General features: G+C 35.1%; 1 protein-coding gene across 1 annotated transcript; it reads right to left on the reverse strand.

The window, feature by feature from the left end:
- Nucleotides 1-7,385: 7,385 nt before the first annotated feature.
- On the reverse strand, nt 7,386-16,597 carry LOC127093041 (DEAD-box ATP-dependent RNA helicase 16). The gene is made up of 14 exons (XM_051031938.1): nt 16,220-16,597; nt 15,993-16,082; nt 14,950-15,078; nt 14,068-14,168; nt 13,440-13,554; nt 12,956-13,087; nt 12,234-12,299; nt 11,626-11,805; nt 11,323-11,418; nt 11,021-11,161; nt 8,284-8,366; nt 8,154-8,191; nt 7,856-8,064; nt 7,386-7,750 (listed from the first exon to the last, which is right to left on the reverse strand). Exons 1-14 carry the CDS (start codon nt 16,514-16,516, stop codon nt 7,655-7,657), a joined length of 1,773 nt encoding a protein of 590 aa, XP_050887895.1. The 5' UTR covers nt 16,517-16,597; the 3' UTR covers nt 7,386-7,654.
- Nucleotides 16,598-19,104: the final 2,507 nt, after the last annotated feature.

Raw genomic sequence — 19,104 nt, forward strand, 5'->3', positions numbered from 1 at the left:
AAACTAAAACATTCAAACCGAACCAAACATCATTAGTTTGATTTGCTTTAGTTTGGTTTTATTTCTAAAAGTCAACCAAACCAAACTAAACCACATATTTTTTTTCTCTTGTGGTTCTGACGACTTTTAGCGTCAAAACCGCTCAAACTGCACCACGAACACCCTGATAAAATGAGTTTTTCAGAGAGGGACGCATGAGGTATAAGTTAAAATATTTCAGAGATGGTTCTCCGGACCAATTCATGGTTTGACTTTAGACAATGTGCATTTTGGATTTTCTTTATGGTATTTTTTTCCCTCTATAGGATAGGATAAAGAATTCCCTAACATAAGTGTTTATTAGAAGAGTTTAATGCAGATGCACTTATAGTGTAAATTTTTTTATAAGTGCATCTATAGGATGAAGGCAGATCCTATATGCCATTATAATTGAGGCACGATATAAGCAAATGTACCAGAGACAGCATCAGAGGACGTGGGGTAGAGGAGACCGAGGACCCCGAGGAGCTGTTGTCTGGTATACGTAGTAGTATATAATATTTGTACTTTGGATTTATTATCGATTGTATTTTATTTTGACTTCATTCTACTCAATGTGTATTTCGACTTCATTATAGATTTTTTTACAAAAATAACCCATTTTTCAAGGAAATTCCCAAAATATCCCTAGTTTAAAAAAAAATCTCAAACTACCCCACTTTTAGGAGGAGGCGCCAATTCAATTGGCAACTCCTCTTAAAAATTGAATGGAGGCGTCAATTGGATTGGCAATCCAATTGGCGCCCATGTGTATAACTTGAGAGGATGCGTCAATTGGATATGTGCCTCAGTGTAAAATGCAATTTATTTGTTATAAACAGATGTGTTGTGTGAGTCATTGTTCCACATCTCATTTAATCATTTGGCAATCATGTTTGGTGTTCGTCGCCGATACGGAAAGGTGATTTATGCGAGAGACAAACCTCAGATGATGATGATGTTCTTGAACATCACTATGTTCGATCAACTGAAGAGGGAGTTGGTTCGTTGGTTAGATGGGAAAATACCAGAAGAGGAAAAAATTAGAAGTATTGAGAGACTCGACAATATATTTGGTTGGGTACGAATGAAGACTGATAAGGATGTTAGGGAAATGATGTTCGGTCGAGATGACATCAATTTGATTGTTGTAATCAGTTAGAAATATTTATGTTTTCAGATAGCTTATTTTGCACTGATGTTTGTTGTGAACCTCGTTGTAACAAAAACTTAATGATATATAATGATTGAAGGTTACAGAAATACAATGTTACAAAAAGCTTAAGACCCAGATGATGCTCCTCGATTGGGATATTTGTTCTTGTTGTGTCCTAGTTGACGATAGATACTACATAGTCTTATCATTTCATCTGTGGAATCCATTTTTATCCTGATATGTGTGCTGTTTGGCCTTCCTTTTTTCTTTCTACGCATCTCGTCATTGTGCCAAACTATATCACCTTCATATGGAGGCCAATATTCCTCCATTGGTAGTACCGAGAAGCTTTGATTATATATATTCATGACGGTGACGGCCTTGTACACATCAGATAAATGGATGTAAGCGTCTTGACGAGTATAAGTGCATGATGCAATGACATGGGAGCAAGGAATGCGGAAGGCCTGGAATTTTCCATAATCGAACCAACTTCTGTTTAGTCTAACAGCATAGGCTAAATTTGGTCTCCCCTCGTTATGGTCCATTGTTTCTTGGATACTGAAATTTTGCCTATGACGGTCAAAGACTGTTACAACATGTGTGTTAGCTTTGATGCTCTCCTCTTTCATGACTTTCATGTAACACTCACTAAATACTTGCCCAGACATTAACATCGCGCTCCATCTTTCACCTCTGGTTGCGAACGTAGAAGCCAACCTATAATAGGTCGATCTTACCAAGGCGGTTATTGGCAGATTTCTAATTCCTTTGAATACCCCGATCATGCATTCCACAAGGTTTGTTGTCATGTGGCCTCATCCACAACCTCTGTCAAATGCCCTTGTCCATTGCTCTACTGGTATGTTATTTAGCCATCTCCATGCGTCTTCATTAGACAGTCTAATTTCATCACGATAATATTGAAATGACGGTTGAGTTAGAGCATACCCAACATTCACCACCTTCTTGCGAAGATTCTTATCTTTTATTGCACGCATGAAGTTTTGTGCAATATGTCTAATGCAATAGACATAGGTAGAAGGAGGATCATGCCATCTGTTGTCATGGTTGTTGTAGGCACTCTCAATGGCAGCATGTCTATCAGAAATCAAATAGAGATTGGCTTGTGGAGCCACATGCGCTTTGAGATATCAAAGAAAGAAACCCCATCCACCATTCGTTTCACCTTCAACCAGAGCAAAGGCAATGGGAAAGACATTGTTGTTGCCGTCTTGTGCAACCGCCATAAGCAAAGTACCCTTGTATTTGTCGTATAACCAAGTGCCATCAATTTGAATAATAGGTTTGCAGAATGCGAAACCTTTGTTGCATGGGTAGAACGCCCAAAAGAGACGGTGAAAGATTCTATTACATGTAACATAGGTTCCATCTGGAATCAATGCTGGCAATGTCTCCATAATTGCCACAGTTCCTGGGACATATGTTTTTAGGGCCCATAAAAACCGTGGCAATTCTTTGTATGAATCCTCTCATTTTCCGAATACCTGTTCAACAGCCTTTGTCCTCGCAATCCAGGCTTTCTTGTAAGATGGAGTATAATTATATGTTGTTCTGATATGGGATATAATTATACTCACTTTCACTAATGGGTCTTCATTAACCAACGGCAGAATGTCTTGACATATCAATGCAGCGCTTAGTTTACGGTGATCTTGTTCAACGTTAGTTGCAATGCAACTATGAGGTGGGTCTATTGAAGCGATCTCCCAAAAGTCATTTTTCTTTTTGTAAGACACAACCAACCGAAACTTACAAAGGATGTTACGACATTCGATAACATACCTTCTTGAATCAGTGTGTTTCATTATAAAACCAGCAAAGTTTTTCATGTGGAATTTTTTGATAGCTCGCACACATTCTTCTTTGGTACGAAACATGTCTCCCACCTTTAATTCGGCTTTTGATCATGGATGCGGGTTATAGAAAACACTATTGAATGTATCATCGTCGTGCAGATCCAAATTTGTCATATGTTGAGGAGGATTGTAGACATGACTAAGAGGTATTAGTGGTGGTTGATCATCATCTTCAATGTCGTTGTTCAGCATCTGATCAACCTGTATCTCGGTCTCCTCTTCTTCTTCATCAACGATGTCCACTTCTGCTTTTGTTTCTGGGTTGACGTCATCTGACCATTGTGGATCAAATTCACCAGATTCATCCTAATTGGTTATTTGAGACTGCTGAGACGGTATACATGGTTGAAGAGTAAGTCTAATGGTATCAGTGTTTCGAAAACAAAAACCATATAACTCAAACTCGTATGTTTCACCGTTGCAGTGAACGTTGACACTATATTTTGGTGAAGATGATATTGTGCAGATGAAAACTATTTTCTTGCTGCAGATGAATGTGAGTAATGTGTCTTGGATGTTGATAGTAAGACACTTAACTAGGGAAATGATGTGTCTCACATGCTAGCTAGTTCGAAGTGATGTGTCGCACATGCAAGCTAGTCCGAAATGACGTGTCAACCATGCAAGCTACTAAGAAGTGACATGTTCAGCATGCAAGAGAGAGGACAACCACATGTCAGACATGCAGACGCACACTCCAATTGAATTGGCGCCCCCATTCATTCCTTGCACATGAGCGACAATCCATTTGACGACACCTTGTCAAAGCATGCATGCAGACCTCGAAACCAAGCAATCAGACTTAGGTCTTGCATGCATGTCCCTATGGAGGCGCCAATTTGAATTGCGACACCATGTACAAGTTGTACATGGGCGCCAATTCAATTGGAGACACCATGCAAGCATAACTTTTCATGCTCCCATTCATTTTCCTATAAATACATCCACACCATCAACACTTCTTCCACACCATCACTCTCACTACTTCTTCTACAATTTCATCTACAATAACTTCTTGTAGTTTCATATGCACCAACCGTTTTCTTCCCCGACAAAATGTCTATCCTCACAATGGGCGAAATGCATAGAGGAACGATTGCAAACATAACAACTTATGTAAGTTTTTTTATTTTGTTATTTGTTTTAATAGAGGTCCCTTTTATTTTAACATACCAACTTAGTCAAGTTTTTTGTTCTTTCTTTTATAGAATGTTTCAAGGTTCCGGACTCGGGTCCACGAACATGTCCATATGGACCCGATGATTCAACCTTATGTTGAACTCGCTGGTTTTGGTCACATAAGCAAGATTTTGTCTTGGTCCGTAGATAACAAATTCATTCTTGCTTTATGCGAAAGATGACGTCCAGAGACACACATTTTGGTTCCCAACCGGTGAGTGTACCGTGACGTTAGAAGACGTATATATGCTTTTGGGATTGTCCATTGAAGGTAAGGCTGTTAATGGTAAAACCAACTATGCAAATTCAATTTGCATGGACCTCTTGGAGACTGATATGTTAGATGATAACGCAAGAGGTCACGGTATACTACTTTCATGCCTTAAGTCATACTATAATAGTTTATACTTAGATGAGCATTCTACCGAAGATGCTCGAATAATAAAAACTAGGTGTTACATTATACTGTTAATTGGTTCGTTTTTATTTCCCGAAGGTAGTGGTTCTAGCATGCATATTATGTATTTACCTTTACTTAGACGTGTAGATAGAATAGGAAGTTACCGTTGGGGATCTGCTTGTCTAGCCTATCTCTATAGCTCCTTGTGCAAAAACTCACACAAAGACACATCTACATTTTCTGGATGTGTTGTTTTGCTACAAGAATGGGGTTGGTCAAGACTATCGTCCCTAGCACCCGTCAATAACAATCCTTTCACATTCCCTTATGCGCAAAAGTAAGTTGTTTAAATTGTTATATATTTACTTACTTCTTTAAAGATTATTATCTCTAACTAATATTCCTACCTTTTTGGTGTATATGGTCTGCACGTGGTATGAGTTATAACAGATGTCCTAGACATTGTATTACTCAGTATCGCAATCTATTGGATCACCTTCAACCGACAGACGTAAGGATAATAACTTAATTTATTTCGTTATAATTTGTTAACTTCTTCTACCTAGATTATAATCCTATCTTCTTTCACATTTCAGTTCATTTGGCGTCCATACCTTAATTTGGATCATGACCATGAGGTCAACGCTGAAGACGCTGCCGTATGGACTGCATGCACACCGATAATATGGTTCACAACTGTGGAGATGCACAACAGTGATTGTGTGAAGTTGCAGTTCGGTATGCCCTAAAACATCCCAGATCCCCCAGCAAGCCTAGGAGAGTGGCATATGCGCAAAGTTAACGACCAATGGAACTTCAATCCATAGCAAAGCTTCGCAAGATCGGAGTGTCGCAAATGGAAGCACCTTCATGACCATGTCTTAACTGACGCAATCATGCCATATGAAGTAAAACCAAGTCGTACTTATATGGCTTGGTACAAATCGGTTGGTTTTCAGTTCATCGCGAGGATATGTACCTTTACGACCCATGCCAGATGACTTACACACCTAACACCTCAACATCAAACCCCTAACAACAGTGTCAGACCGAATACCCACAACCCCCCATCCGTCAAACGTTCAGTTCAACCAACACACAAACATACAACCAAAACATGTCATACACCTAACCCCAATACCAAGAGCATACCCCATACCATCACCAACAAATTGACCATCAACCTGAGACCTAACATCGCTTCGCATTCACCCCATCACCCTGCCAAAGCCGCCTTAGCCAGAACACCCAACGATCATTCAACACCAACCGCCCCTCCTCCTACCATAGCCAAGAAGCTCAAACCTCACAAAACCAAAACATCCAACAACCTTATCTCTACCAAACACCCCAACAATCTTTCCAACATTTCCTCGACGCATCATTCACACCCATGTCTCCCTTCAACCGTCTCGGTCGCCCACCAATGAGTCAACCACAACCCAACTACTCTGGCATTGGTCATGAACTCAGCTACGGCGATACACACTCGATGCATACTGAAGACTATGTCGACTTGTCTGACTACCTCAACAGACCATCTCCTGTAGTTGGTAGTGACGCGCTTGGCCCATCAGATGCTCAAACACCAGTGGTGAATCATCAACGTGGGTTAGTACCACGGGTTAGGGTAGTTATGGGATGTGGGGCCGGAGGTCGGCTAGGTGATCCCGACCATCACCATTAGCCTTTTTTGTGTAAACGGAAAATTTTATTAATATCAAATGGTCCTATTTCAAATTTATGTATCACATACACCATTTACAAAAAAAAATGCATTTTACACTGAGGTGTCAATCCAATTGGCGCCTCCTATCAAGTAATACACATGGACGCCAATTGGATTGGCTAGGGCACATGCCCTAACCAATCCAATTGGCACCTCCACTCAATTTTTAAGAGGGATCGCCAATTCAATTGGCGAGTCATCCTAAAAGGGGGGGTAGTTTGAGATTTTTTTTGAAACCGAGGTTATTTTGAAAATTTCAATGAAAAAGTGGATTATTTTTGTAAAAAAATCTCATTTATATGTTATTTTTTTACCATCTTGATTTATATATGTCATTTTTTGCATATGGATTTTATGGTTTAATATTCATCACATAACATGGTCCTTAACATTTATAAATCGTCATTCTCATGTGAATAACCATAAACCAAACATAACTCACATTGTTTCAATAGAGTACATAAATGGATCTCCTTAAACCCTAAACAGAGATGAATCTTCAAAACGTAGGGGTATTTAAAATCAAACCATCACAATAGAAATTCAAAAACTGAACCAAACTAAATCAAACCGCAAAAACTTACATTTGATTTGGATTTGTTCGGGGAACCTTTAAATAAAACCGCACAATTCGCTTTGATTTGCGATTTGTATTATCAAATCAAACAGAATCAAAATGTTATAAACAAAAAAAATTACCAAACTATCTTATATGTTGTTGGTGTATTGGAATTATAACATACAAAGTAAAAGAATAATAAATTAAAAATATTAATTAATTAAATAATATAATTAAAAGATAAAGATTAAAATAATATCGAAAAATAAAAACTACTTATTTTAGGGCAAATAATTTTATAAAATATGAAGGTATTTTATGACAGAATGAGTAATAAATAAACTAACATAAGTCAATTTAAATAGGCAACAACCTTCTGCAGGTTTGCATGAGATTATTTAGTTGAAAATAAATTTTTTTTACAGGAGTGGAATACTACTATGATAAAAAAACGGGACTAAAAATTAGAGCATCACATATGTGTGACAAGTATCCTATTAAAGTTTTGGCCTTAATTTTCTCCCACGTAGTATCTAACAAATCCAGTTAAACAGACTCTACTAACTTGAATTAAGATAAAAATCTTGGGGAGCACAGCTTCAAACACAGCATTCTCAAAATAATCTAAAATAATCTTTACAATTTTGATGTACAATAATTAGAAATAGCATTACAACAAAATTGTGGAGCCTGTTATAAAGCTCTGCAGGAAGAAGAAAAAAAATCAAACCAATCAAAATGCCTTTGCCTTTTTGTGTTTTTGTCTATCACTGTTTTTGCCATTGCTTGCACCTTCCTTTTTAAAACCTTTGTGTGGTCTTTTTGATACCTGAAGAAAATTGGAATCACTCAGCCATATACATAACACATAAACAGAATATAAAGAAGTAACAACATAATATAAAACACTTTTTCCCATTGTAATCGTTCATACCCCCGTAGAGATGGCCATCAGAGGGTCACTGCCTTTTCTTGATTTTCTCTTGGAACCCCGTCGGCGATTATTATTTCCCATTGCATCTCTTGTAAGCTTAACCATTTGCCTGGCCTCTTTTGTTGTTTTGTCTATTAGGTAGTCTGGGACATCCCTAAGGTGTGGAGGAGGGGCGTTCTTGCTCAAAACTTTGTCATGTTTCAATAGAGCTGCTCAAATACAATTCCAATGGTTTAAGTTTAAAAAATGCAAAAGTTGCCGACAATATATACAGTAACAAAATCAACCAATACATTACCCAAGTCTCTTGGATTAGTTTCAAAGTGGGACTTCAACCTGAAAAGGAAAAACAAAGGTGTGCAGGCATGGATTAGAAAAGGAACAAAATTTAGTCACAAAGCAGAACACATTCAATACAAGGGACTCACTTTTCAGAGTTCAAAATCTCATTTCTCAAATCCTGGGCTCGTGATTCACGGACGGCAATTTTAGTAACACTCTTTGCAACATCCTGCAAAACAATGGCAACCATCAACACAGTTTCCAAAGCAGCAAGTTACTCCAATTATACTTACATAAGCATAGCAAAAGCATAGAGTTCCAAAATATTCTATATACTTTTATTTAAAATAAAAACAACTGCAAAAACATGCAAGAAGCAAGTAAATCTCAATATTTTCTAGGGTAACTGAGACAGAAAGGACATGATATTCAATAATAAAAGTAATGTTTCTTGTTTGTCTGGACACAAACTTTAATAAAAGTAATGTTTCTTGTTTGTCTGGACACAAACTTTAAGAGTGTGTTTGGTAGCTAGAATATGAGAAGATATATCTATACATCAAGTAGTCTAACTGAGACAGAAAGGACATGGTATTCAATAATAATAGTAATGTTTCTTGTTTTTCTGGACACAAACTTTAAGTGTGTGTTTGGTGGTTAGAATAAGAAAAAATACTCCGTATTATCAAGTAGTGTAACTGAGACAGAAAGGACATGGTATTCAATAATAAAAAATAAAAGTAATGTTTATTGTTTTTGTTAAAAATGTGGTTGGGTTTAACTCAACCTACAAAATCAGCTTGTAGGGTGAGGATTGACCCCACTTATAAAGACATGTTCAGACCATATATTATCTGATGTGAAACTCTTAACACACCCCTCGCCTCCAGGACTAGACAAAACGAACGTGAAAATAAATGGTAGGTGGCCCGATAGTGGAAACCTAATAGCAGGCAACCCACCGGATCTTAAACGAGACTCTTGATATCATGTTAATAAATGTGATTGGGCCTAACTCAACCCTACAAAACCGATTTGTAGGGTAAAGATTGTCCCCACTTATAAAGACATGTTTAGGCCTTATATTATCGGATGTGAGACCCTTATCATTTTTTTAGAGAAATCTGAAAAATAAAATAAAATAAATATCCAAATTCATAATCCGTCCAAGGGACTGAAGTGGTTTTGCCAAGAACTATCCATCCATATTTTATCACTGCTTTGAGTATCTCAAAGACAGATCCTAAAGGATAATCTTCAAAGATGTAGCACTTTAAGACAACACCTGCTTTCATACTTGGAATGTGTAGCCTTTATTTTATTTTCGCCATCGCTTGCTAAATTCTTTTGAAAGTTGTGTAAGATCTGTTCCCCAAAGTTTTTCATTCTTCTGGAGATACAGTGTCAAATCATTTAGCTTAATCGTCTCTATCTTCTTCTCCTCCACTCTATATTTAGAGCATTTTTAATATCTATATCACGATATATGCAAAAAGTAGAAACAATATTATCAATAATATTTTCTAGAGCAACTAACGTTCTTTCATCATGAAGTACGGAAAGGGTTAATAGTATAATCTTCAAATCCGGTGTTTTTCTTGTAGTGGAATGTAATTGGACCCACTTGGTTGACTCGGGTTTGTTGAAAACTTAAGTCCCTTTTTTCTTATCATATTGGAAAGAAAAAATTGTAAAGTTCCAATATATGGTAAACCAAACTTGTAATTCTTCAATAGATAATGGAGGTCCTCCATCTATGACAACACTAGTCCAACGCCACCACTTCAAGTAAGAGTGCAATGCTAGTTGAGGTTGATCTACCAGAATGTTATAACTCTTTTTTCCAATTCACACGCCAAATCTCCATCGCCTGAAATCAAAATGTTGATATGGGTGGTGGACAACCTCACTGGCTAATATTGTATGGCTGGCTTTAGACTATGGTTGCCATAGATGGAAACCTCCATGATCTATGCCGAATTACAAGAGCTTCCCATATACAGGAACTTTACAATTTCCTTTCTAATTTCGACTTTCCAATATGCCAAAGCAACAGCAACAGAGGGCCCGAGTCAACCAAGTCGGTCCAATTACATTCCAACCCAAGTTGGAAAACCCCCGGATTTGAAAATTATATCGGATATATCAAGTAAAGTATCTTATTTCAAAACCCCTGGATTCTGAACACAAACTTTAAGAGTGTGCTTGGTAGATAGAATAAGAGAAACTATATCGGATATATCAAGTAAACTATCTTATCCATGTAACAAGCCAATGTTTGTCAAGTCAATAAGATATGATATCCTTGCCCACTAGGCTTGCCCTAATCCTAAACTATTGATAGTCTAAGTTTTACCTAAGGAGATGGATTTAAAATGAGTATGATAAGATTTTTCCCTTTTCACCATTATTAGTGACCTACTCTCCCTTCCCCATGGCAACACATGCTGCCAGATAGATACTTCCACCATTTCCCCACTTCTAACACCTTTAGCCAACACCTTCTAAGATCACCTGCGCTGTAAGGCTCCCTCGACCACCACCTCATATCATTATCTAGTCCATCGCAAACACAAGATAGGATAACTATAGAATACTATATATGGTTTATCTCACGTGCATTAAATAGGAATATGAAGATCACATTAAGCTCATACCCTTCCCTACTCTTATTTGAGTCCTAACATGAAAACCATTTGAGGCTGAAAAATATTGAAACATAATACAAGATCAGATCATTTCATTTTTTAACTAAAGGAATCTTAAGTCAGAAATTTATAATGAAGAAAGAACATACTATTTCATTGAAAAAGGATCTCATTGGTTGATGCAACTATGAAAAGACTGATTTTTTTGTCGGGAGTATGGGAAACAATGACTCACCTCAGCCCTATACCGTAAAGATTCTACAGCATTCTTGGTGAGTAAGGGAAACTCGGCAATCGAGGGTGAGCCGACGTTGTTTTCATCGTCCCCAACAAAAGACCTTACTTCTTCAAAGGTATCCATCTCATCTGAAGAAACCTATAAAGAAACAAGGAATGTCTGAATGGCAAGGATTATGTAAATTGGATCTCAATAGTATTACCCAAATGAGCAACACGGGCTCGAGAGCGAAAAATCTAACGCGTTTTGTAAAATTTACTCGGTGGAAAAGAGGAGCTTTATTTGTCTAACAAACTCACCAAGGTAATAGAAGCACCGGAACTGTATGCTCTTCCAGTACGTCCAATTCTATGTACGTATCCTGCCACACTGCGAGGCATTTCAAAGTTTATAACCTGTTCATCAACAAGAGAAACCGTTAAATAAATTATTTCAGTGAACATGGCAATCTCCTAATGAAACAAAGATATAAACCAGAAGATTAAATCTACCAAAGTATCATAAACAACTTTCACTATAACAACATATGCAGATCAATGACTTCAAACATACACAACGGACAAAAACATGTCAGAAAGAGATATAAGAGATGACATGCATACCGTGTATACATTTTTAAAGTCAATTCCCCTTACTACTCCAAATTCAGAATCTAATTTTAGCTTCGCATGTTTTCTAGACTTTCGCGATCCAACAACATTTTCCTTAGGTGCTTCATCCTTCTCGGTTGACTGGCTGATATCTGCTGCAATTAGATAATCAAATAGGCCCGCATTGAATTCCTGATGAAAATAAGTTCATCAAAATCATGTGATAAAATCTAAAACATAGATCTATCAATAAATGAACAAATCAATAATAATAATTATAATAATAATAATAGTAATAATAATAATAAAAATCAATTTTTAAGAAAATGCAAGGATTTGGTTTGATTTAACATTTTATGTTTTTCACTTTTAATTTACAAAAATGTCAAGTAAAAGACTACAACAACCAACAACAACAACCAAGTCTTTTCCCATTAAGTGGGGTCGGAAAAATGTCCAAGTAAAATAAAAAATAAAAATGTTTATCCAAACCAAATTAACCATAAACTTCTCCTAACAAATCAGTAGTAGGAACATGCCATACATAGGACTAGGTTAAGTCAAAAAACCTTAGCACCTATCATACCAAAAGAAAGATAGAAGTGGATAAAATTACATACCTCGAGAATATGTAGACGGGAATTTTGAGGCAATTCAGCATTTAAAACAGCAGACTTGATCCCAAACTAGAAGAATACAGATAGGGAATATTAAAAAGTGAGGAAAAGATGATGAAAACAAAGTAACCCCATTTGCAACAATAAACGTTTATGATTGGTAGAAGAGTGCTGTTGAAGAAACAATTAAAACTAAAAAACATGATTCTCTCTAGTCGATCAAAACTCCATAACATCAAGAGCAGAAAAATTTAAGGCAATAAAATATCCAGATTACAGAAAATGGGTTTATTGATTATTACCCATTAAAATGATGCAGTTTGACAATCAATGCAAATTTATAAAAAAAGGTGTGCCAACATCGATGTATAACATGTAGTATGATATAAATTTTTTATTAAAAGAACGTATAAGATCGGATGGATTAAATTTAATTGAGGCATACAAGAAGGTGCACCTAATGTCAAGAATCATCTATACCAAAATTTCAAGCTGTTACAAGTCCTCTCACATAAGAACTATTCGAGCTTTGGGCATTAACAAAGTCATAAGCCCGCTCTACGTATGCTAAAATTCAACTTTTTTTATTGAAGAATGGGCATGATCAGGTTCAAATTTTTTACCATTTTGTCATATAATCTTCAATATCATGCCATTGGCTAACTATCCCAAGTGCATAAACCTGTTAGGAAAAACTTAGCAATGACTTAATGTCTAGCACATACCTTTTCCAAGAAAAGTTTCAATCTGAAACTTGTATCTATATTATTAGTGAATATCAAAACTTTTTTTTGGACTAACTCCAACTTCAACATAGCAAGGATGTAGAGCAACTTATCATTGGCAGGACAAGAGATCTGAAGAAAAACATTCAAAGAAAATGGTAAAAAAAGCATATCAGCTCGAACACATGAAAAAACTGAATCAGAAATCAAAAAGCATAAATAAAAGAAGCATATTGAAAATTAAAAACTTATTTGTAAATTCTTTTCCTTCTTAATTAAACCTTTCGTTGCCAAAACATATGGTTCTTTTTCTCTTGATCTTGATACAAGATAGGTCTCAAATATAGAAAGAAGGTGGTCTCCCTTCTCCAAAAAAAAAAGAAATGATACACTACTTTTGTGTAAAAAATAAAAATTTAACTTAACCACTATTAACATCACAAAATCAAGAAGACGCATAGATAAAATTTAAAGAATGTCTTACCCAGAACTGCTGAACATTTTTAGGGATGACCTCATCCTTATGGTTTTCCTTTTCGGCCAAAGTCAAAACTACGGCATTGTGTAAAATCAAATTTTTTAGTTTGTCAACATCGGCACTGCAGAAAAAAAAACATTTCATTAGAAATAATTGCAAATGGAGTGTTATCGATGGTGAATGGTAGTCCATGGTGGAGAGCCATAATCCCGCCATACTGGCTGCTTAGTGGAGCCGTCATAGCGGATTATGGCGGAAAAACACAATATTGGCTGAGATACAGCATGGAGGGTATTCGATAACACTGAAACAGACATGGTTCTAACCTATGGAAGACTTATCCTAAAATAATATCACATAATGGTTAATAATGATCATTCACACAGCAATCCTAAGCTAGTATAAATTTACAGAGATAGACAGTTCTTAGCAAGTATATAATACAACCTTCAAAATTGCAAGGAGGATCACTATGCCCGTGTCTGTTTCATAATATCAACTATAAAGACATGATTGGCTAGAACAAGTAGAGAAAAAATTAAAAATTGAAGAATAAGACATGTAGCAGCATACACTATTTGAGCAAAAAGAGTTTAAAAAAAATATGATAGGAGGATGAAACACAATGACACACCTTAATGTTGCAGACATAAGAAGACACTGGCAACTTCTGGGTATATGAGGTGTTAAAGCTTTTATGTCATTTTCATACCCATATGATAATAGAAGATCTGCCTGAAAAGATTATTTTGGATAACGATCATGTCACCGGATATAAAACAATTGGAACAATGAATGGTAGTTAAACGTCTACTTGAATTGCATTAAAAAATTAAAGACTTATTACAGTTTAAGTCCCTCTACAATACCTAATGTGAAATTCAGGTACCCCAAATAATTTGAGTGAATTTAATCTCTTAAACAAGTTCAATGTCAATCATTAAATCTCTCCGTCACTTTTCTTCTACTTAAAACTTTCAAATTCTACTTTACTAGTAAAAATAAAATTTAAACCTTCCTACTTTCAAATCTTATTAACAAAATATCAAATTTCACTTACAAAATTTCAAAGTCTTTTAATTTTTTTATCAAAAGTTAAAAACATTTCTTAAGTTCAAAAATTTTGGCCTTATTTTGATCTAAAAATCATAATAAACTCTCAAATAATTTTGATAGAAAATAAAAAATCAATGGTTGCAAGATTGGAAGAAGGCAATTGACAACAAGATAAAATTTGTTTCACTAAAGAAATAAAAGAGACTTGATTGTAACAAAACATAAGCCATCAAATTCGCAGTTGGTTTAATTAAACCAGAGAAATCAAAAGTATAGTTGAGCTATTATTAAAAATTAAAAATTACCAACATTTTAAAAATTGAAAAGCTATAAAACAAATGAAAACCAACAGTGATATATCTGTCAGGTAGTTGTGTTATTGGTGAAAAGAAATAACATTGCTCATTGTTCATACCAAACAAATGCTACGAATATAAACAAAGAATGTATCTAATTTCACCTCATCAAGAACTAGAGTTTCAAGGGAGTCATTGATGGATGATGGCAAAAGTATTGAGTTGGACAAACACTTAGCTACGCAAGCAGGAGTGGAAATCAAAACATCAGGAGGTCCAACCAGTGCTGCTTGCTGCAAAACCAAATTTTAGACCCTTACATCAATAATAAAAAATCATTTAAAATGGATAGAATACATCATTTCCATGTGTATCATCACGTGCATATATGAACCTACTTGTGGGTGGAGACACTTGTATTATCTACAGAGGCTCTAGCCCCTTCCAGCTTTCTATTAAATGTCTTTCACACCTCTAAATATAATATTACATGCCACTATTCTTGTTTTACTAAGTACTAACTAATCTACTACAATGAACTATAGAGGGAAAGATGACAAAACTTAAGGAAGTTCTCGCAGCCATGTAACTTAACAGAGCAACAGACTAAAAATATGACATGTGAGGCTACTCCCTTGTTTCAAAATGACTGTCGTTTTAGCAAAATAAAATTTGGTTCAAAATGACTGACATTCTCATTTTTCAAGGTAGAAATGGTTGCTGTTTTTCCAATTATATCCATTAATTATTACTTTTTACACTACTTCCAACACATTAATAGGGTTAATTTAGTAAAAATGTAATGTCTTATCACAAAATTATTGTGTTTCTTTAATATGTGTGCAAAAACCTTACTAAAAGAGAGTCATTTTGAAACGGAGGGAGTAACTAATAATCACACACAGCTGAAAAGTGTAATTCTTTTTTTTTCTAATGTTTGTTATTTATTAGTGGTTAGCTCTACAGCACCGAAACCTTTAACCAAAGGTGTGACCAGTGTTCCATACTTATCAGTGGCTAACAGTGATTAATTACCAGTTGTTCATTTTATCAAATTATTACCGGTGTGGTGGTGTCTGTGTCCCGTGTGTGTTTTATAGGTGGTTAGTGTGGAGCAAATACTCCAACTGACCCATCATGAAAAAATGGTCTTGAACTAGAAACAGTTATACAAACAAAAATAAAAATGATAGAGAGCATAACCAACCAAGTCAGTAGCAAGCATTTTGCTATTCAACTGCACAACTTTCAGCTGAACTCTACATAACTCAAGGAGTGACTTAACTTCTACGCATATCTGAAAAAACCAAACACAGAAAAATTAAAACTTCTACGCATATCTGAAAAAATCAAACACAGAAAAATTAAAAATCAAACATAGTAAGAAAAGAAATTGCTGAGGCCGATAACAGAAATCAAAACAAGCAAACGAACCTGTTGACAGAGTTCAGTAGTTGGAACAAGAACAAAAACATTAGGCGATAGCTTCTTCCTATCAACATTACTAGTAAAGAGCTTCTGAAGCAAAGGAAGAAGGTATGCAAGTGTTTTCCCGGAACCTGTTTTGGCTCGAGCAACGACGTCTTTACCTTCAAGAATATGTGGAATTGCGTGCTCTTGAATTGGAGTAGGCTTCTCGATTTTTTTCTTCAATAAGGCGCGAATGAGGCGTGCGTCTAACCCTAGATCTTCGAAAGTTTTGTCTTCGGGTTCTTTGGTTGCTTCTGCCATGGCTGTTTCGGTTTTCAGAGGGAAAGTTAGTTCAGGGTACAAATGTTTCGTTGCCGGAGAGGTTTTGTGATATTGGTGGTTGTTAATGGAAATTAGGTTTCATTTGATTTGGGCCAGCAGAATATTGATTTGGGCTTTTGTGGGAGTGATCCATTTAATCTGGATGAAGAATACTTAGAAAAAAAACTCAAATGTTGAGATTTAAAATTAAAAATAAAAGTTTAATTCAACTTTTAGTTTCTTAATTTAATTTATTATTTCTATTTAACTCTTTAATTTAAAAATTTACACTCCCAATCTCTTAAAACATCTTTGTTAGTCTTACAAATCCTTTCTGTTAAATTCTATTGAACAAACATTAAAAAACACCTACGTAGCATATTAAAAATATTGACATGGTATATTATTTTTGTTTTTGCAATTATTAATAAATTTATTTTATTTTAAAGTATGAAATATCAGTTTCAATTCTAGAAACATCATTTCTAAATTCTTCACCCATCAACAAAAGCATAATTCTCTATCTAAACTCGACAGTTTCGAATCTTAGATCGTTGTTCTATATGAAGACAAACTTCCAACAAATTTTGATGAAGATAATGGTTGAAAACTCAAATATTATTATCAAATAAAGATGAAGAAAAAATTGTTTCTGATCAATCAAGGTATATGAAAATTCTTATCATAGACAATCTTATAGTGCTCAATTTATTTGATATGCATTTCGTACTTTGCTAAAAAAAATCTAATGTTTTAATAGCATTGGTTGAAAATCAATTTTTGATGCATGCATGAAGTATTTTGACTTAGACAAATTTTCAAAATAATTCAACAAGCAATCGATTGAAATAATGGTGCAATTGGTTGAATGGAATTATGTAAAACAAAATTTTGGACCTTGCAATCGATTCACATGATCCTGCCATCGATTACAACAGTGCATTTTTTAAAAATTTTAGCCCTTGCAATCGGTTGACAGGCTTGTGCAATGATTGCACCTGAACAAGTTTTGAAAAATGTTGAATTGTGTTCATTACTTTAGTCACTCCTTTTCATGGCATCTCTTAATTATAAACTCAATATATTTCATAAATATTTTCCAATCATTGTCGTGTTTTATCAAGAGTTGTTTTCACTCTATAAATATAATTTAAATTTCATTTTTACTATTACCTCTTTTGATCATATTTTACAAAAATTCTGGATAATTTTCAATTCACGTGTTCCAAACTTAGATGTTTTTTGAAAATCTTTCATATCATTCTAAAAGCATCATTGAACACTTATAGAATTTATGATATTGGACTTTCATATTAGAAAGAGAAGAAATTGTACTTACAGGATTTAGTATATCAAACTTATTCTACTCAAATTCTTTATAGTATTAACATCTTATTTTTCCAAGATTGTTAGATATAAGATTGCGTGATTGTTGTACTTGTTATACAGGACTGTCAGAAACAAAGATGTAAAAAAATGAAGGATTTTTTTCTTTTCTTAAATTGTGAATCACAAGAGGATTGTTCTTATTGATTAGGTTAGAACTCATTGTATATAAGTCTAGCTTAGGCTTGTACAAAAGTTTTGACATTATTGAAATCCCTTACTGTGTAAGAGGACTGGAGTACTCTCGGATTGTGAGGGAAACAAGATAATTATCGGTGTTCTTTATTTTTCACATTTACTACTTTCATCACTTAAGCAAGAAAAGAAATATCACCATACAAAACCAGATAAAAAATTTAATACCTGATTCCCTTCCCCCCCCCCCCCCCCCCCCCCCCCCCCCCCCCCTCCATCCCTTTTAGGTGTACTTACACACTTACAATTGGCATCAGAGCACGTTATAGGTAACATGTTCATAAAGATCCATAATGGTTTCTGCAAGTGTAAACCCTATTTTAAAATATGGTGACATTAACAATAAATCTCCACTATTTTTTGATGAATATATCGATTTTTGAAAAAATCGCATGAAGGCTCATTTAGAAGCACAATGAGAATAAATTTGGGATGTTGTGGAGAATGGTCTGTTTGTTCCTACAAGTGTTTTTAACGAGGTTAAAACACCAAAAATTACGAGTTCATGGGATGAAGATGATAAGAAAAAAGTTATTTATAATAAGAAAGCAATCAACATGCTTCAAAGTGAACTTAACATTGATGAATTCTTCTGTGTCTCTCAATGTACAACAAAAAAGCAAATATGGGATACATTGGTAGAAATTCGTGAAGGAACCGCTGAAGTAAAGAGATCTAGATCGAATACTTTAAGTCAATAGTACGAGATGTTTAGAATGCAACTCGAAGAATCTATCGTCACGTTACAAAAGAGATTTGTACACTTGACAAATCACTTGATTGCTCTCGGTAAGACTTTTACTAACGAAGATCTTAATCTTAAAGTGCTTAGGTCTTTAACCAGTGAATGACAACCAAAGGTGACAAAAATATCAGAAAAGAAAAGTCTTTCTACCATGACGTATGCATCCTTGTTCAGAAAACTTCAAAAGCATAAACTTTAACTTGAAAGACTTGAAAAGCATGAGAATCAAGAGAAGAAATCAAAATGCATCATTTTGAAAGTT

This window comes from Lathyrus oleraceus, chromosome 6 (assembly GCF_024323335.1).
Source record: "Lathyrus oleraceus cultivar Zhongwan6 chromosome 6, CAAS_Psat_ZW6_1.0, whole genome shotgun sequence".
NCBI classification, from domain to species: Eukaryota; Viridiplantae; Streptophyta; class Magnoliopsida; order Fabales; family Fabaceae; genus Lathyrus; species Lathyrus oleraceus.